General features: G+C 39.5%; 1 protein-coding gene across 6 annotated transcripts in view; it reads right to left on the reverse strand.

The window, feature by feature from the left end:
- Positions 1-17,855, reverse strand: part of SNAPC3 (small nuclear RNA activating complex polypeptide 3) — a 43,487-nt gene that overhangs the window by 17,278 nt on the left and 8,354 nt on the right. For 3 of the 6 annotated variants that reach the window (XR_011995547.1, XR_003235354.2, XM_026001425.2), the window contains exons 3-5: positions 15,752-15,836; positions 7,170-7,274; positions 4,728-4,877 (exon numbers count right to left, since the gene is read on the reverse strand). Coding sequence is in view for 2 of the 6 variants with exons in the window: in XM_026001425.2 (XP_025857210.2) it covers positions 4,728-4,877; positions 7,170-7,274; positions 15,752-15,836 (340 nt within the window). In the remaining 4 variants the exon portion in view is untranslated. The remainder of the gene's footprint in view (positions 1-4,727; positions 4,878-7,169; positions 7,275-15,751; positions 15,837-17,855) is intronic. The other 3 variants (XR_011995549.1, XR_011995548.1, XM_026001426.2) reach the window with 1 other exon arrangement.

Below are 17,855 nucleotides of genomic sequence, written 5' to 3' on the forward strand. Positions count from 1 at the left end.
CGTGCTGTCTAGCACATGCTAAGTGCTCAATAATCAGAAAGGACATTATTTTAATAAAGAGACCAAAAGAGGCAGAAACAATACAACTGTGCCTGTCTTAAGTATTTAAAATAGGACGATGGGTCATCCACCCCCTGCTTAGAAAGCTGCTGAATGCATCAGCACTGATGTACAAACACAATGACCTAGCCATGCCTGGTTACGAATCCTCTCTCAGGGTTCCTGGTGCTAAGACCGATTACCAGGTCCGACTCCAACTGCTTTGAGCAGTGGTAACACAGTGGCCATGAGAGTGAATTCAGACTTTGCTTATTAAGGTGAATTTATAAAAACCTTATAATTACAGGGTTTGGTGGGGTTTTTTTGTTTTTGTTTTGGTAGGGTTGAGAAACTGCAGCTTCTCCTTTAAAAGAAAAGATAGGGAGGAGGGCGGGGGATGAGGGGGAATGGGTGACGGGCACTGAGGGAGACACTTGATGGGATGAGCACTGGGTGTTATTCTGTATGTTGGTAAATTGAACACCAATAAAAATTAATTTATTAAAAAAAATTAAAAAAAAAGAAAAGATAAATGTCTCATTTCCCAGTCTGCATACAGCCTTGAAATTCCATTTGTTTCTCTTTAATCTCATGTTTATTTCCAAAAGCACCAAGATGCCAAACCTGAAGAAACCAATGATCTTAAAACCATTTTTGGTTTAACTGAAAAATGAAGTGAAATTTATGTGTGAGCCATATGGTCTCTTTCGCTGGTCTCCTTGCCAATCACCAAAAGGACTGGAATACAGCCAGCCTTGTGGGGCAGAGACATATCAAATAGCACCAGCTGATTATCACAGGCACTATAATGGCCAAACGAAATAGTTCCAGAGTGGCAAAGAGAGGACAGTCAGGAAAAATTTTATGTAATAAGTGAGTCTTAAGCTGGGTTTGGAAATGTGAATATGAACCACATGGATGGAGGGAGGGAGAGGGCTTCCTATCGTTTTCAAATATTCAAAGGCATGAGAAAGTGTTATGTTTGAGCAACTTAAAATTATCTATGGCTGAAGCATAAAGTACAGAAGTAGGGGGTGGATAGTATGGAAGGTTAACTTTGGAATCATCATTACAAAAGTCCTTCTATGTCAGCCTACAGGGATCCACTTCAATTTTTAGATTGGAGAATGACAGGATCAATTTCTTTTTAAAGACTTTATTTTTTAAAAAATGTTAAAACATTTATTATTTCTTTATTTTCTTTAGAAAGAGAGCAAGAAAGGGAGGAAAGGGGAGAGGGAGAAAAATCTCAAGCAGACTCCATGATGACAGAAGAGCCCGACTTAAGGTGATCTCATATCCCTGATATCATGACCTGAGCCAAAATCGAGTCAATAGCTTAACCAACCGAGCCACCCAGGTGGCCCCTGGCATTGTGGCTTGAAGACAACAAGGGAGAGTGTGGTAGGATATGAGAGTGGTGGGCAGAAAGGACCAGATAATGGTCTATGTGCAGACTATAATAAAGATGTAGTATATTCTTCTTCTAGATGTAAGAGGAAGCCACTGCAGCTCTGACTGATACTTTAAAAGTATCATTCTGGCTGGTGGAGAGGAAAAACAGAAGTGTGAAGGGAGCAAGGAGAGCTGTCAGTAGGCTAGTCCAGGAAGGAAGGAATGGCAGTTTAACAGTCTGGTACCTGTAAAGGATCAGAAACCTGGGCAACGCCTAAATATATTTGTAAGCTGAAGTAACTAGATGCAAAATGGGCATATTTACTGAGATAGGAACAATGAGAAAGGCACAGATTGAGGTAGAAAGATCTGGAGTTTTTTTTTTTTTTCTTCAAAGATTTTATTTATTTATTCATGAGAGAGAGAGACAGACAGACAGAGAGGGGCAGAGACATAGGCAGAGGGAGAAGCAGGCCCCCCGCAGGGACCCCAACATGGGACCCAATGCCGGGACCCCAGGACCAGACCCTGGGCCCAAGGTGGCACTAAACCACTGAGCCACCCGGGCTGCCCTAGAGTTTGCTTTTGAACAGATTAAGTTTGAGATGGCTATCAGACATCCAGTAAAAACTGTCAAGGATGGGTCACCTGGCTCAGTTGGAGAAGCATGCAACTTGATCTCAGGGTTGTGAGAGCCCCACGATGGGTTAGACATTACTTAAATAAAACTTAAATTAAAAAACCATTAAGGAGACTGTTGGATACAGAAGTCTGGAGATCAGAAAAGATGTTGAAATCAGAGATATAATCCTGGGAGTCCCAGCATTTATAGCTATAAATCTGGATAAGACAAACAGAGGTAAGGTCTGAGGATTGACTCCCAGGGCTTTACAACAGAAGTCAGGAAAATGAGAAGCGCCCAGCAAAGAAATTAATTCAAATCAGTCAGACAAAAAGAAATCAGGTGGGTGTAACACGCTAAAAAATGTTGCAAGGAAGAAGGAATATTCAATTGTATCATGTGCCAATGACTGGTCAGAAAAGGTAAGAACTAAGTCTATGGTGGCATTGATAAAGCGATTTTCAAGGGGACACCTGGGTGGTTCAGTCTGTTTGGCATCTGCCTTCAGCAAGGGTCATGATCTCAGGGTACTGGGATTGAGCCCCGCATGGGGCTCCCCACTCAGCAGGGAGTTGGCCTCTCCGTCGCCCTCTGCCCTCTCTTCGTGTGTGTGTGTGTGTGTGTGTGTGTGTGTGTGTGTCTCTCTCTCTCAAATAAATAAAGTCTTTTTAAAAAAGTGATTTTCAAGGAGGAGTGGGAAACAAAGTGAGTGCAAGACAAAGTGATGGCAGAAAAAGATAAACAATGAGCTTAGGGGCTATTATTCAATCATTATTATTACTACTCATTGTTATTAAGTCTGAGTAGTTTGCTGAGGAGGAGGCAGAAAGATGAGGTTGGTGGCTGGGGGGAAGACGTGTGGTGGAAGAAAAGTTTTAGGAAGGGAGATACCACAGCGTATCTGTAACGACGGGAGAGCTCTAGAATGGACCGAACCATGATGTGAGGTCACGGGATCCCGTGGACAGGCAGCCTGGCCTCAGGTGGCAGCAGCTTTAGTCCAGCCACTGTCCCAGGTGGCAAGGCAAGGTACACGGGCAGATGGGCAGATAACTAAATGTAGGTGAGAGGTGATGGAAAGTTCTTTCTGAGTTACTTTATTGTCTCCGTGAAACAAACAGCAAGGGTTTCCACTGATGATAAGCCGTGAGGAGAAGATGGAGGCCACTTCTGAATGAGTCACACAGTTCCCCTGAAATGGGGAAGAGTGAATTGACTACAGAAATGTGATAAAGGGCAGCCTGAGGGGCTTAGTGGTTTAGTGCTGCCTTCAGCCCAGGGCATGATCTTGGAGACCTGGAATGGAGTCCCACATCAGGCTCCCTGCATGGAGCCTGCTTGTCTCTCTCTCTCTCCCCTCCTCTGTGTCTCCACGAATAAATAAAATCTTAGAAAGAAAGAAAGAAAGAAAGAAAGAAAGAAAGAAAGAAAGAAAGAAAGAAAGAAAGAAAGAAAGAAAGAAAGAAAGAAAAGAAAGAAAAGAAAAGAAAAGAAAGAAAAAGAAAAGAAAGAAAAGAAAAGAAAAGAAAAGAAAAAAGAAAGAAAGAAAGAAAGAAAGAAAGAAAGAAAGAAAGAAAGAAAGAAAGAAAGAAAGAAAGAAAGAAATGTAATAAAGACGCCAGGCAGCACCGAGGCTAAGTGGCAATGGCCAGGAGGCACTCAAAATAATGGTTACAAAATCAGGAGAAAATGCAGTGACAGAGAGACCCTAACGAAGATTAGAGTGCACTCAAAACCATGAAAACTGGGGAAAGACCAGGAGAATTTACAAGGACCACCAAGTGAGGCCTACATTTTAATAGCAGTAATGTGGCTGGAGGCACAAGAACCAGCAAAAACAAGGACTGTGGTGATTCTTGTTCAAACTCTCTCTCCATTCTAGCTGACCCGAATATCCTTTTCTCATCTACAGCACGTGCAACCCCTTCTACGGGGGTCAGGAAATCTGAGGTCTTTGACCAGAATTATACCAAGTAACAGAATTAGCTCAAGTCTGCCCTACCATGAAATTCAGAGGGATCAAAGCCCTACTACTTTACTGGGCAAGCAATCCCTTTGGAAAACTTTGTGAGTGGCAAGTCAACTACTCTGCTCCTTTCCATCCTTATCCAACGCATATGTAAAGTTTCTCCAACCTTCTGAGAGCACCTCTATGGGAAACGGCAACAAGGACCAAGGTCAGATATTTCTGTGTCCCTGCGTGGTATGGTCCTGAGACCGACAGGACTTGCTTTGGGCAGTGAGGCTCTCAGGCAGACTCCAGCCGTTGACTGGGGGGGGCGGGGGGGGGGGCGGGTTAGGACAGATAGCACTCAACACAGTGTGAAAGAGGGGAGAGAATGAAGAGCAAATTCAAATGCTAAGTGAGATCAAGCTGGATGAACATGGAGAAGAGGTTAGACAATGAGGTAGCTCCTATGACCTTAAAAGGAAGAGTGTACACAGCATGGCTGAGAAATGAAGGGGAAAGAAGAGATCCAAACTGAGCACAGCCTCGTCTTTGAAAATGTCTTGAATGACAAAAAGAAGGGAAGTGATATGCTTGATGAAATGGCACAAAAGGATTTATTGGAACATTTATGAGCCTGCTAGAGTAATCACTACTTACTTAGCTTGGTATTACTATTATTTCTTGTTTTATGAGAGTTAAGAAAAAAAAGAAACACCTTACTTTGCTTATGTGCTCAGGAGCTTGATCGGGCGTGCTGCTGAATTCCCCACCAATCTGCAGGTCACTGACACAGCAAATTGAATCTCTCAGTTCTGTGAGCTTCTGACTGCCCAAGACCAGCATTGTCTGGTATGGTTTGTGTTCTTTGTGCTAAAAGTCAAACGGTAAATAAGTTAACTGTCCACTTAGAGATGAAGCAACTAAACCATAAAACCTGTCCTGACCAGATCCAAACAAAGCTACTGGTTTTCTTAATTTAAAGTTATCGGGGATCCCTGGGTGGCGCAGCGGTTTAGCGCCTGCCTTTGGCCCAGGGCGCGATCCTGGAGACCCGGGATCGAATCCCACGTCGGGTTCCCGGTGCATGGAGCCTGCTTCTCCCTCTGCCTGTGTCTCTGCCTCTCTCTCTCTCTCTCTGTGTGACTATCATAAATAAATAAAAATTGTTTAAAAAAAAAAAGTTATCCCCATAACTCAGTGTCCTGTGTTTTTCTTAGGTTCTATATTTGTCAATTTGGCATCCATTAATTTCAGTCCATATTAATGGCCAAAATGGTTTACATCTCCCCTGTGATCCAGAGCCTGGTCTCCGAAGCTGCTTTGTTGTTTTTTTTTAATTTTTTTTTTTTTTAATTTTTTTTTTTTTTATTATTTATTTATGATAGGCACACAGTGAGAGAGAGAGAGGCAGAGACATAGTCAGAGGGAGAAGCAGGCTCCATGCACCGGGAGCCTGACATGGGATTCGATCCCGGGTCTCCAGGATCGCGCCCCGGGCCAAAGGCAGGCGCCAAACCGCTGCGCCACCCAGGGATCCCTGCTTTGTTGTTTTAACTCTCACAGAGCAAGTCAGTATCTCCCCTGTCCTAAATCAATGTAAGGTCAGGTAGGGAACAACTAGGGACAGCCCCTACCTAACCCCAGGGCCTGCTGGAATTATTCACACTACTCAAGCCTCAACTATTCATCCTACCCTGCCCTGCGCTTCCCATGGAAACCTTGATAAAGGAGGCTGTGGCCTTTGGCTCCTCACTTCTGTTACCAGTGCTTCTCGTTGTAGCCCTGTAGGTGTGGCATACTCACTCCTCTCAGGAAACACTGAGTAATAAAAAAATCTTGGTCACTCAGCTACCCCCCTAAGTGAAAATCCCACAGACACAATTGAGACACTGGAGGCTATGGTCTGAATGTCTTGTGTCTGCCCCAAATTCAGACATTGGAATCCTACTGCCCAAGTGATAGTGTGGATGGAGGTAATGAAGTCACGAGGGTGAAGCCTCACGAATGGGATTAGTGCCCTTGTAAAAGATCCCACAGAGCTCCCTAACTCCTTCTGCCACATGAGAAGTTGTGACCTGAAGGAGGGCCCTCCCCTGACTGTGCTAGCTGTCTGATGTTGGACTGAACTGTGACAAATAAACTGCTGTTTATAAGCCACTCAATCAGTGATACTTTGTTATGGTGGTCAGAATGGACTAAGATATTGGCAATAGAATTTTTTTAGTTTAAGCTATAGTTTATAATCAAGATGCTACTAAAATGACATTAGCAAGAACGTTTGGAATATAACTTCATCTAGCAGCATCGTGTTTTATTATCATTATCGTCATCATCATTATGATGATGGTCCAACCCAGAGCTTGAACCATGAGATCAAGACCTGACCGGAGATCAAGAGTTGGACCCTCCCCTGACTGATCCACCCAGGCGCCCCAGCAGCAATGTGTTGTAAAATTTCCTGCTGGAAGTTACCTCACTGAAGTCAAGCAGTCAATACGCTACTCTCATGTTAGAGATGAGAGGTTCAGTTTTCTTGGTTTGGTCTGACTGGTAATTTCAGATCATGATCAAACAAGGTGATTAATAATAACTATATCCCAGATGGTTCACTACTATTTATATTCACAAATGCAATTCACATATAGTAATATTTCAGTTAAACCTTATCAAAGTTTATGACACATCTATTTGGGGGATCAAGAATACATACACTCTGGGCCAGGACAGAGTTCTTTTTATTAGAGACCTCTAAGACATTTCTGAATATCCCTAACCTGTTAACATTCTGCATTTTCATCGAAGAAGAGCGGTCTTTAGTTAGACAACCTCCCAAGTGTTCTGAATTGCTCAACAAAAGTTACCCCACTCCTTTACCAGTCATCTACTCTGTAAAAAAAAACAAAACAAAACAACAAAAACATTCTAAAACTAAAAAATAAATCCAAGAATTAATATAATTAGAATCACTGTAGATTTACATATACTTTCAGTTGCCTCCAGTGCAGGAATTAAGAATAATACATTTTAATGTTATAACTGTCACAAAAAACAGCATGTTTGCATTTATTTTGAACCTTAAGGATTGTGACGCTTCAAATAATTAGACCCTTTGACAAAAGTCACCTGTATTATCTGTGAAATTCAAAAGGTTTTACTACTGACCTTATGAAATATAACAGGGTACAAGATATTCACAGATAGGATAAGCTCCCCTTCTTCAATCATGTCTGCTGGATTTTCAGGCTTTTTTCCTATGGCATGTGACTCCTGAGGGAGAAAAATAAGTAAAAGACCTTAAAATCACATTACAACTCAGATTAAGAGGCAGTGGGAACAACAGCCATAAGTAAGATCTGGAGTCAGACAGCTCTGGGTCTGACTCCTAATTTTAGTTTTAAGAAAATTGGCAAAACCTCTCTAAGCTTTAGCTTCATCTTCTATTTTTTTTTTATTTTAAAGATTTATTTATTTATGATAGACATGGGCGGGGGTGGGGGGGACAGAGACACAGGAGGAGGGAGAAGCAGGCTCCATGCCAGGAGCCTGATGCGGTACTCAATCCCAGGACTCCAGGATCGTGCGCCCTGGGCCAAAGGCAGGCGCTAAACTGCTGAGCCACCCAGGGATCCCCTCATCTTCTATTTTTAAAAAAGAAAACAAAAACAGCTCACAGAAAATACTCATTTTATAGAACTACTGCTGGGAATGTGTACATAAAATATCTAATAATGTTTGGGACTAAGTGCTTAACAACTGATGACAAAACAGGAATATCAACTAATGTTGGTATAACACTGGCATTTACAGTTACTATTAACATTTTTACGTATCTCTGCTCATAGTATTACAAAAGCTATTTGACAGCTGATGCAGAGTTCAGATTTACCCAAGGAATATCAGCAAGTTACAATGCAAATACAGATCTGTTTGGCTCTAAAACCCACACTGTCTTGCTTTTTACAACACTATCATCACATCTGTAATACCTCACACTTTCTTTTGTTTTTTTAAGATTTTATTTATTTATTTGACAGAGAGCACAAGCAGGGAGAGCAGCAGACAGAGGGAGAGGGAGAAGCAACGATGCAGGGCTTGATCCCAGGACCCTGGGATAATGACCTGAGCCAAAGGTACACATTTAACCTACTGGGCCACCCAGGTGCCCCAATATCTCACACTTCTATTATGCATGCACAATAACTATGAAATAGCCGCCACTAGAGTAGACTAGTTAAGAAGTACAGGTGCAAAAATCAGAGGGAATGACTTTATGCAAAACAGCATAGGAGGCAGCTTTAGAGATCATTCCCTCCACGAAAGCAACCAATAAGATGGAATGAGAGACTGGAATCAACTATTTTGGAATTCTGGAACCTGATCAGTTATATCAACTAGGAAAGTGAATAAAAGGACAAGCTGCTGGTGTTTCATAAATAAACACAGAGTGCAAAACAACTACCATCCCCCATTCCTCAGCCCCACTGCAGATGTGGAAATAGAGGCCCATGTTCCTGGAACAGACCAGCTGATGCTATGACAAGCAAGGGGGACCTTGTTCTTCCTAAACTGGGGACTGTTTTGGTTGCTCTGGTGATATCTTGATGGCGTGGTGTTGACACTTGCCTTGGTGTTGGGACTCCTGCCAGCAGTGGCTTCCCAGACAGCAGCTATTGGTTAATTTAAAAACAGGGCCTTTTTTTCCCCCCCCTCATGTGTGGAGACAGATATTTATGGAAATCTTGAACAGGTCACTGGCTGCCCACAGAGATAATGAAATAAATATTCATAACCATACATAACAAGGAGTACTTGTCACTCCAATAATCCACAAGTAAAAAATATACTCAGAATGTCCAGTATATAAACTGGACAAAAACTTATATATAAAGCATACAAAGAAACAAGAGACCATGTCACATTCAGAAGAAAAAAAAATCTGACAAAAACCACCCTTGCGGAAGCCCAGATACAGTAGTTACTAGTCAAAGATGTTACATCAACTGTCTTAAATGAACTCAGTGAGCTAAAGGAAACATAGACAACTAAAAGAAATCAGGCTGCTCAATAAGTGACAGACATCTTCTCACAGAAACTATGGAGCTAAGGGAGTAGGGCAACATATTTAAAGCCATGAAAGAAAAAAACCATTAACCAGAATTCTACACCTGGCAAAACTATCCTTCAGGAATGATAAAGAAATTAAGGCATTTCCAGATAAAAAGAAAAAAAAGGTGAGGGAGTTCATTACCAGTAGACTTTGTATAAGAAATGCTAAAGAGAGTTCTTCAGGATGAAATGAGAAAGACACTAGAAAGTAACTTGAATCCATAAGAAGTGAAGAACACTGGTAACAGCAATGACATACACAAATATAAAAGCCAGAATTACTGTACTTTTTCATTTATAGCTTTTTCCCCAACAGCAAATGCACATAACAATATTTACAAACTTACATTAATAGGTATATAAAGATGTAATCTGAGACAATAACAACATTAAAGGAGAAGGACAGAGATGTATATGAGCAGAGTTATCTACCCTTCAAGGTACTACTGAAACAAAGTTGGTATCATTAAGACTAGGCTGTTATAATTTTCTAATGTTGGGACACCGGGGTGGCTCAGCAGTTTAGCACCTGCCTTTGGCCCAGGGTGTGTTGCTGGAGTCCTGGGATCGAGTCCCATGTCAGGCTCCTTGCATGGAGCCTGTTTCTCCCTCTGCTTGTGTCTGCCTCTCTCTCTCTCTCTCTCTCTCTCTCTCTCTCACTCTCTCATGAATAAATAAAATCTTTTAAAAAATAAAATAAAACAAAATTTCTGATGTTAATTGTAATCCACAAGGTAACCACTAAAAAATAAGTAAAACACATACAGATGGGAAGAAGGAAAACAAAATATACCATAAAAATTCAACTAAATACAAAAAACGGACAATAATAGAGGAACCAAGGAACAAAAGATAGTATAACATACAGATATCTAACTGGTAGAAGTAAATCCTCATCAGTAGTTAAATACAGATGGGCTAAACTTTTCCATTAAAAAGGCAACGACTGGGATCCCTGGGTGGTGCAGCGGTTTAGCGCCTGCCTTTGGCCCGGGACTAGATCCTGGAGACCTGGGATCGAATCCCACATCCGGCTCCTGGTGCATGGAGCCTGCTTCTCCCTCTGCCTATGTCTCCACCTCTCTCTCTCTCTCAATGTGTGACTATCATAAATAAATTAAAAAAAAAAATTAAAAAAAAAAAGGCAACGACTGGCAGACTGGATTAAAAAAAATTGATCATCTATACACTCTCTGTAAGAGACTCATTTTAGATGTGAAGATACAAAGGGTTGAAAGTAAAAAAAAAAAAAAAAAAAAAAAAAAGGGAAAAGATATTCCACACAAATAGTAACCAAATGAAAGGTGGGGTGGCTATCTTATTGTCAGACAAAATAGATTTTAAGTACAAAAAGGTTACAGGAGACAGAAGAGGACACTATATATTGATAAAATGTGCAATCCAAAAAGACAGTCTGATAATTATAAACATACATAGCTAACAGCCGAATGCCAAAGTATATGAAGCAAAACCGACAGAACTAATGGGAAAAATACACTGTTCCATGATAATCGGTGGAAATTTCAATACCCCACTTTCAATAACAAGTAGAATAACCACACAGAAAATTAATAAGGAAACAGAGGACTTGAACATTACAAACCAATGAGACCTAACACACAGAACACTCCATCTGACAATACACATTCTTCTCAAGTGCGCTTGAACAGTTCTCTAGGATAGACCACCAAGTCCCAATGAATTTGGAAGTACTGAAATAATAAAAAATAAAAAGTATTTTCTGATTATAATGGAATAAACCTAGAAATCAGTAATAGAAGGAAAACTAAAAAATTCAGTAGAAATTAAAAAATACTCTTAAACAACCAATGGGTCAAAAAAATATCACAAGGGAAATTAGAAATTACCTTGAGACAAATGAAAATGAAAACACAACATAAGAAATTTATAGGCCATAGCAAAAGCAGTACAAAGAGGGAAGCTTACAGCTATAAATATCTACATTAAAAAAGAACAATCTCAAGTAAATAATCTTACTGTATTTACTGTATACACTAAGGAACTGGAAAAAGAAGAGCGCACTACACCCAAAACAAGCAGAAGGAAGAAAACAATCAAAACTAATCCAAGAAAAAATAAAATATCTGAATAGTAATGGTTTATTGGTATATTGATACAATGGTAAGGAGATTGAACCAGTAACTAAAAACCTCTTAACAGGGACACCTGGGTAGCTCAGCAGTTGAGCATCTGCCTTTGGCCCAGAGCATGATCCTGGAGTCTCGGGATTGAGTCCGCATTGGGCTCCCTCCATGGAGCCTGCTTCTCTCTCTGCCTATGTCTCTGCCTCTCATGAATAAATAAATAAAATCTTAAAAACAAAAACAAAACCCTCTTAACAAAGAAAAGCTCAGGACTAGATAGTGTCACTGGTGAACTGTACCAATCAAAGAAGAATTAACATCAATCCTCTTCAACGTCTTCCAAAAAGCCTCAAAGAGAGAATACTCTTTTTTTCTTTCTTTCTTTCTTTCTTTCTTTTTTTTTTTAAAAGGTAAGCTCTAAGCCCAGTGTGGGGCCTGAATTCAGGACTCTGAGATCAAGAGCCCCATGCTCTACCAAAGGATTGGTGCCAGGCACCCTGAGGAAATACTCCTTAACTCATTCAATAAAATCAACATACTCTTACAACAAAACCAGACAAAGACGCTATAAGAAAACTACAGGCCAATATCCTTTATGAAGATTAACTGCAAAACTCCCTAACAAAATACTAGCAAACCAAATTCAGTAGCATATGAAAAGGATTATCACAACCAAGTGGCATTTATCCTCAGGATGCAAGAGCAGTTTAACACATACAAATCAGTTAATGTAAATACCACATTAACAGAAAGATGGAAAAAACCCACATTATTATTTCAACTGAATTGCAGAAAAAGTATGAGGAAATCCAATCTCCCCTCACAATAAAAGCACTAAATAAAATAGGAACAGACGGGAACTTCCTCAACATGATGAAGGACATATGTGAAAAATCCACAGCTAAAATCATATTCAATGATGATATCAGGATGTGCACTTTTGCCATGTCTATAGTCAACATAGTACTAGAAATTCTAGCTAGAACAATTAGATTTAAGAAAAAAAAGGAAGGAAGGAAGGAAGGAAGGAAGGCAGGAAGGAAGGAAGGAAGGAAGGAGGAAGGGTAAAAGAGAATAAACAAACAACCACATTAGAAAGAGATAAAATTATGTTTGCAGGTAACAGGCATGATATTCTATATATAAAATCCTAAAAAACCCCATTAGAACTAATAAATTTAGTAAAGTTGCAGGCTACAAAATTAACACACAAAAACCAGCTGTTTTTCTATATACTAGCAGTGAACAGCTCAAAAAGGATATTAAGAAAATTCCAGGGCAGCCCGGGTGGCTCAGTGGTTTGTCGCCTCCTTCAGCCCAGGGCGTGATCCTGGACACCCGGGATCGAGTCCCACGTCAGGCTCCCTGCATGGAGCCTGCTTCTCCCTCTGCCTGTGTCTCTGCCTCTCTCTCTTTCTCTCTCTGTGTCTCTCATGAAAAGAAAGAAAAAGAAAAAGAAAAAGAAAAAGAAAAAGAAAAAGAAAAAGAAAAAAAGAAAAAGAAAAAGAAAAAGAAAAAGAAAAAGAAAAAGAATTCCAGGGGTGCCTGGATGGCTCAGTCAGTTAAGCATCTGCCTTTTGGCTCAGGTCATGATCTCAGAGTCCTGAGACTGAGCTCCATGTTGGGCTCTCTGCTCAGTGGGGAGTCTGTTTCTCCCTCTGCCCTTCCCCCACACTTATCTGCTCTTTCTCAAAAAAAAAAAAAAAAAAAAAAAAAAAAAAAAAAAGGAATTCCATTTAAAATAGCATCCAAAGGAATAAAATACTTAGGAATAAACTTAATAGAAATAAAAGACTTGAGGTGCTTGGCAGGTTCAGTCAGTACAGCATGCAACTCTTGACCTTGGGGTTGTGATTTTGAGCCCCACATTGGGTGTAGAATTACTTTAAAAGAATAAAAAATCTTAAAAAGAAAGAAATGAAGACTTATACACTTAAAAACACTTACTGAACAAAATTATTGACAACTTAAATAAATTCAAAGACATCCTGTTCATGGATTGGAAAATGTAATATTGTTCAGATTAAACACTATTCCAAAGCATACGCAGATTCAATTCAATACCTATCAAAATCTATATGGGATTTCTTTCTTTCTTTCTTCCTTACCCAGAAATAAAATAACCCTCCTGAAATTCCTAGGCAATCTTGAAGGACCATAAATAGCCAAAACAATCCTGAAAAAGATCAAAGTTGGAAGACTCCAATTTCCCAATTTCAGAAATGACCACAAAGCTAGAATAATCAAAACAATGTGGTGCCAGGATAAGACAGACATACAGACCACTAGAATAGAACAGAGAACTCAGAAATAAATCATATGGTCAAGTGAATTTCAACAAAAGTGCCAAGATCATTCAATAGGGAAAGGACAGTCTTCAACAAATGGTGCTGGGAAACCTGGATATCTACATACAAATGAATGATGCTAAACCTTTTCCTTATGCTATATATAAAAATTAACTCAAAATGGATCAAAGACTTGAACTAAGAGCTAAAACTATAAAACTCTAAGAAGAAAATACAGAGGAAAGCTTCATTACGTTGGATTTGCCAAGTTTCTTAAGTATGCTACCAAAAGCACAGATAATCAAAAAAAAAAAAAAAAAAAAAAACCAGATAAACTGAACTTGATCAAATTTTAAAACTTGTACATCAGAGGAAACTATCAAGAGAGTGAAAAGACAACCTGTGGAATGGGGGAAAGCGTTTTAAAATCGCACATATGGTAAGGATCTAGAATCCAGAATATACAAAGAACTCTTACAAATCAACAATAAAGAGACAACCCAAATAAAAAACCAGTAAAGGATCTGAATAGACATTTCTCCAAAGAAGATACACAAATTGCCAGAAAGCACATTAAAAGATGCTTAACATCACTTACCATCTGGGAAATACAAATTGAAACCATAATGAAATACCACTTTATGCCAACTAGAAGGACTATTCTCAATAAACAGAAAAATCACAAATGTTGAAGAGGATGTGGAGGAATTGGAACCTTTGCACTGCTGGTGGGAATGTTAAATGATGCAACTGCTGTAGAAAACAGTTTGGTGATTCCTCAAAATATAAAACCTAGAATTATCATATGACTAAGCAATTGCACTCCCAGGTATATACTGAAAAGAAATGAAAATGGACTCCAACAGATACCTGTATACTGGTGTTCATAGCAGCATTATTTGTAGTATTCAAAAATGGAAGTAAGCCAAATGTCCATCAGAAGATGAATAAACAAAATGTGGTATATTCATACAATAGAGTATTATTCGGTCAGAAAAGGGAATGAAGTCTTGATACATACTCCACACACGTAAACCTTTAAAATATTATACTAAATAAAATAAGCTGAACACAAAAGGACAAATACTGCATGATTCCATGTATATAAGGTATCTAAAACAGGCAAATTCAGAGACAGAAAGTAGAATAAAGGTTAACAAGGGCTGAGGAAAAAGAAAATGGGCAGTTATTTACTCAGAATAGAATTTGAGATGATGAAAATTTCTGGAAACAGTGAATGGATACATGACATAATGAATGTACTTAATGCCACTTAAATTGAATATTTAAAATAGTAAATTTGGTTATATAAATTTTACCACAATAAAAAAATAAGTAGGAGACAATAGATGTCTTTATGTACTATCAGGTGCCCAACAAAGCATCTGACATGCAGTGGGTCCTCAAGAGTAAGAACTGAATGAGTCCATCATGTCTCCTAACACTTAATTCCTCATTACTCATCATCTTAAATTTTTCTGAGGATTTGTGTGAGATGATGGATTAAGAAAGAATGTGGTTAAACTAAAATCAGGGGCACCTGGGTGGCTCAATGGTTGAGCATCTGTCTTTGGCTCAGGTCCTGATCCTGGAATCCTGGGATTGAGTCCTGATCGGGCTTCCCACAGGGAGCCTGCTTCTTGCTCTGCCTATGTCTCTGCCTCTGTCTATGTGTCTCTCATGAATAAATAAATGGAATCTTTAAAAAATAAAAAAAATAAAAAATAAAAATAAAGTAAAATCAGGAGCAGAACAAAGTACCAGCAATATGGAGATTAAAAGGCATGAATTTAGCCAAATTCAGAGAGCAAAATCAAACTAAAAGCAAAAATAAAGGTAGAGATCTGAAAAGAGTCTAATGTGCCATCACTTGAATTCTGTGGGTCTTTTTCTCCTACCAGTTCCCAGTCCTACTGAGGTTTCTAAAAGTTTGTTTTCAACTAAGCATTTCCAATATAAAGCTACCATACACAGTCATCACTAACACCCAAAGACAGAGTTCTCATTGTTTCACGGGAAGAACAGAGAAAGGGCAGCCCCGGTGGCGCAGCGGTTTAGCACCGCCTGCAGCCCAGGGCTTGATGCTGGAGACCCTGGGTCAAGTCCCACGTCAGGCTCTCTGTATGATGCCTGCTTCTCCCTCTGCCTGTGTCTCTGCTTCTCTCTCTCTCCGTCTCTATGAATAAATAAATAAAATCTTAAAAAAAAAAAAAAAAGGAAGAACAGATAAAGATGAGATTCTTACCATCTCGTAAGCAAATGTTTCTTGTCTACAAACCCGATCTATGGTTATAATTTCCTCCCGCTGTTCCAGAAGCCTCTTTCTAACCCTGTTAGAGGAACAAGAAAGATCAAACTTCAATACCTTTACTGGGTCTTCCAAGATTTCTCTAACACTTTAACTTTTATTTTGGAAAAAAAATTTTTTTTTTTTTTTTTTTTTTAAAGAAGTAGTTTCTTTCTTTTTTTTTTTTAATTTTTTATTTATTATTTATGATAGTCACACAGAGAGAGAGAGGCAGAGACATAGGCAGAGGGAGAAACAGGCTCCATGCAGCAGGAGCCCGACGTGGGATTTGATCCCGGGTCTCCAGGATCGCACCCTGGGCCAAAGGCAGGCGCCAAACCTCTGCGCCACCCAGGGATCCCGGAAAAAAAATTTTTTAAGAGAGAGAGGATCCCAAGCAGACTCCATGCTCAGCATTGATCTCATAACCTGAGATCATGACCTGAGCCAAAATCAAGTCAGATGCTTAACTGACTAAGCCACCCGGGCATCCCTTGAACTAATTTTAGACTTAACACTAAAAGAAGCTGTAAAAATAGTACAAAGAGTACCCTTCTCTCACCCAGTTTTCCCTGTGTTAACCCCTTACAGGATCCTAATTATCAAGATCAGAAAATTGCATTAATACAGGATTAGTATCTCTAAGTCTTTATTGAATTTCACAAGTTTTATTTTTTGTTAAGATTTTATTTGAGTGACAGTAAGAGTGAGAGAGAGAGAGAGAGAGAGAGAGAGCATGAACATGAACAGGGGGGAAGGGAAGAGAGGGAGAAGCAGAGTTCCCAATGAGCATGGAGCCCAATTCAGGATTTGATACCGGAGCCAAAGGCAGACACTTAACAGACTGAGCCACCCAGGTGCCCCTTCACAAGTTTTTAAATATAATCCTTTTTTCTGCCCCAGGATTCTCTCCAGGGCACTATACTGCATTTGTTTCTCCTTTCCCTCTTTCCCTCCATTCATCTCTAGTTTTCTTTCATCAACTTGACACTTCTAAGGAGCTCTATTTCGTTATTTTATAGAACGTCCTTGAATTTGCACAGACTGCCATTTCCTTACCGATTGGAGTAATGCTAGCACTGTGGGCAAGAATACCACTAGAATGTTGTCCTCAGTGTGCCATACCAAGAGGTTCATGATGTTAATATTAATATGTCTTATTACTGGTGATACTTTGGTTAAGCTTCTGTCTGCCAGATTCCTATTTTCTTTTCCTTTGTACTCAATAAGTATTTAGGGGGAGATCCTTTGAAACCAGGCAAACCTCAGTTCTCCTCAAACTTTCACCTGGGAATTTTAGCATTCAAAAGTAGATTCTGTCTGTGACGTTTATTGCCATGGAATATGCCCACTGGTGATTCTCTATTTCCCTCTTTCTACGTTTATTCATTGGTATTATGAGGAAGACCTAACTTTCTCCTCCTATTTGATCATTTATATTAATATGAACTCATTTATCTCATTCTGTAGGTTACAATCTAATACTATCATTATTTTATTGATCAAACTGTTCTACCTGTGGCTGTTAGGGGTTCCTTTAGGTTGGTGCCTGCCTTGGAAAAAAAAACCCTTATCCTTTTCTTGAGTATTCCCTTGAATGCTCACCCAGTTTTCACCCACTTACACATTTTACACATTTCCTTGAATGCTCACATTTTTCACCCACTTTCTAACACTATTAAGAAACTTAAGGCTCACCTTGCATTTCCCTAACCTCAGTCATAAAATCAACTACTAAGAGCCTCAATGAGACAGGTGTATAGAGGCCATTAGCTGAGTGCCAGGTGTTATCACTGTTATTGCAATCAGCACTTTTTCTAGACTGCTCAGTGGAAAGAAGTAGAAAACATAAATCTGTGTATTATTCCACACGTGTACAAATATCTGCACTTCTGTATTTTTCTGTTATATACTTAAAACCATGAGTTTATACTGATCTCTTTGGAGTTTATTCTTGTGTATAGTGTCGCACTCAATTTACACAAGCACTAGACTCTAACTGGACCTTCTCTCCTACTCCACTGGTCTACTGTCTCTTCATGTGCTAGTAGCCACTGTTTTA

Source organism: Vulpes vulpes, chromosome 12 (genome assembly GCF_048418805.1).
Source record: "Vulpes vulpes isolate BD-2025 chromosome 12, VulVul3, whole genome shotgun sequence".
NCBI lineage: Eukaryota > Metazoa > Chordata > Mammalia > Carnivora > Canidae > Vulpes > Vulpes vulpes.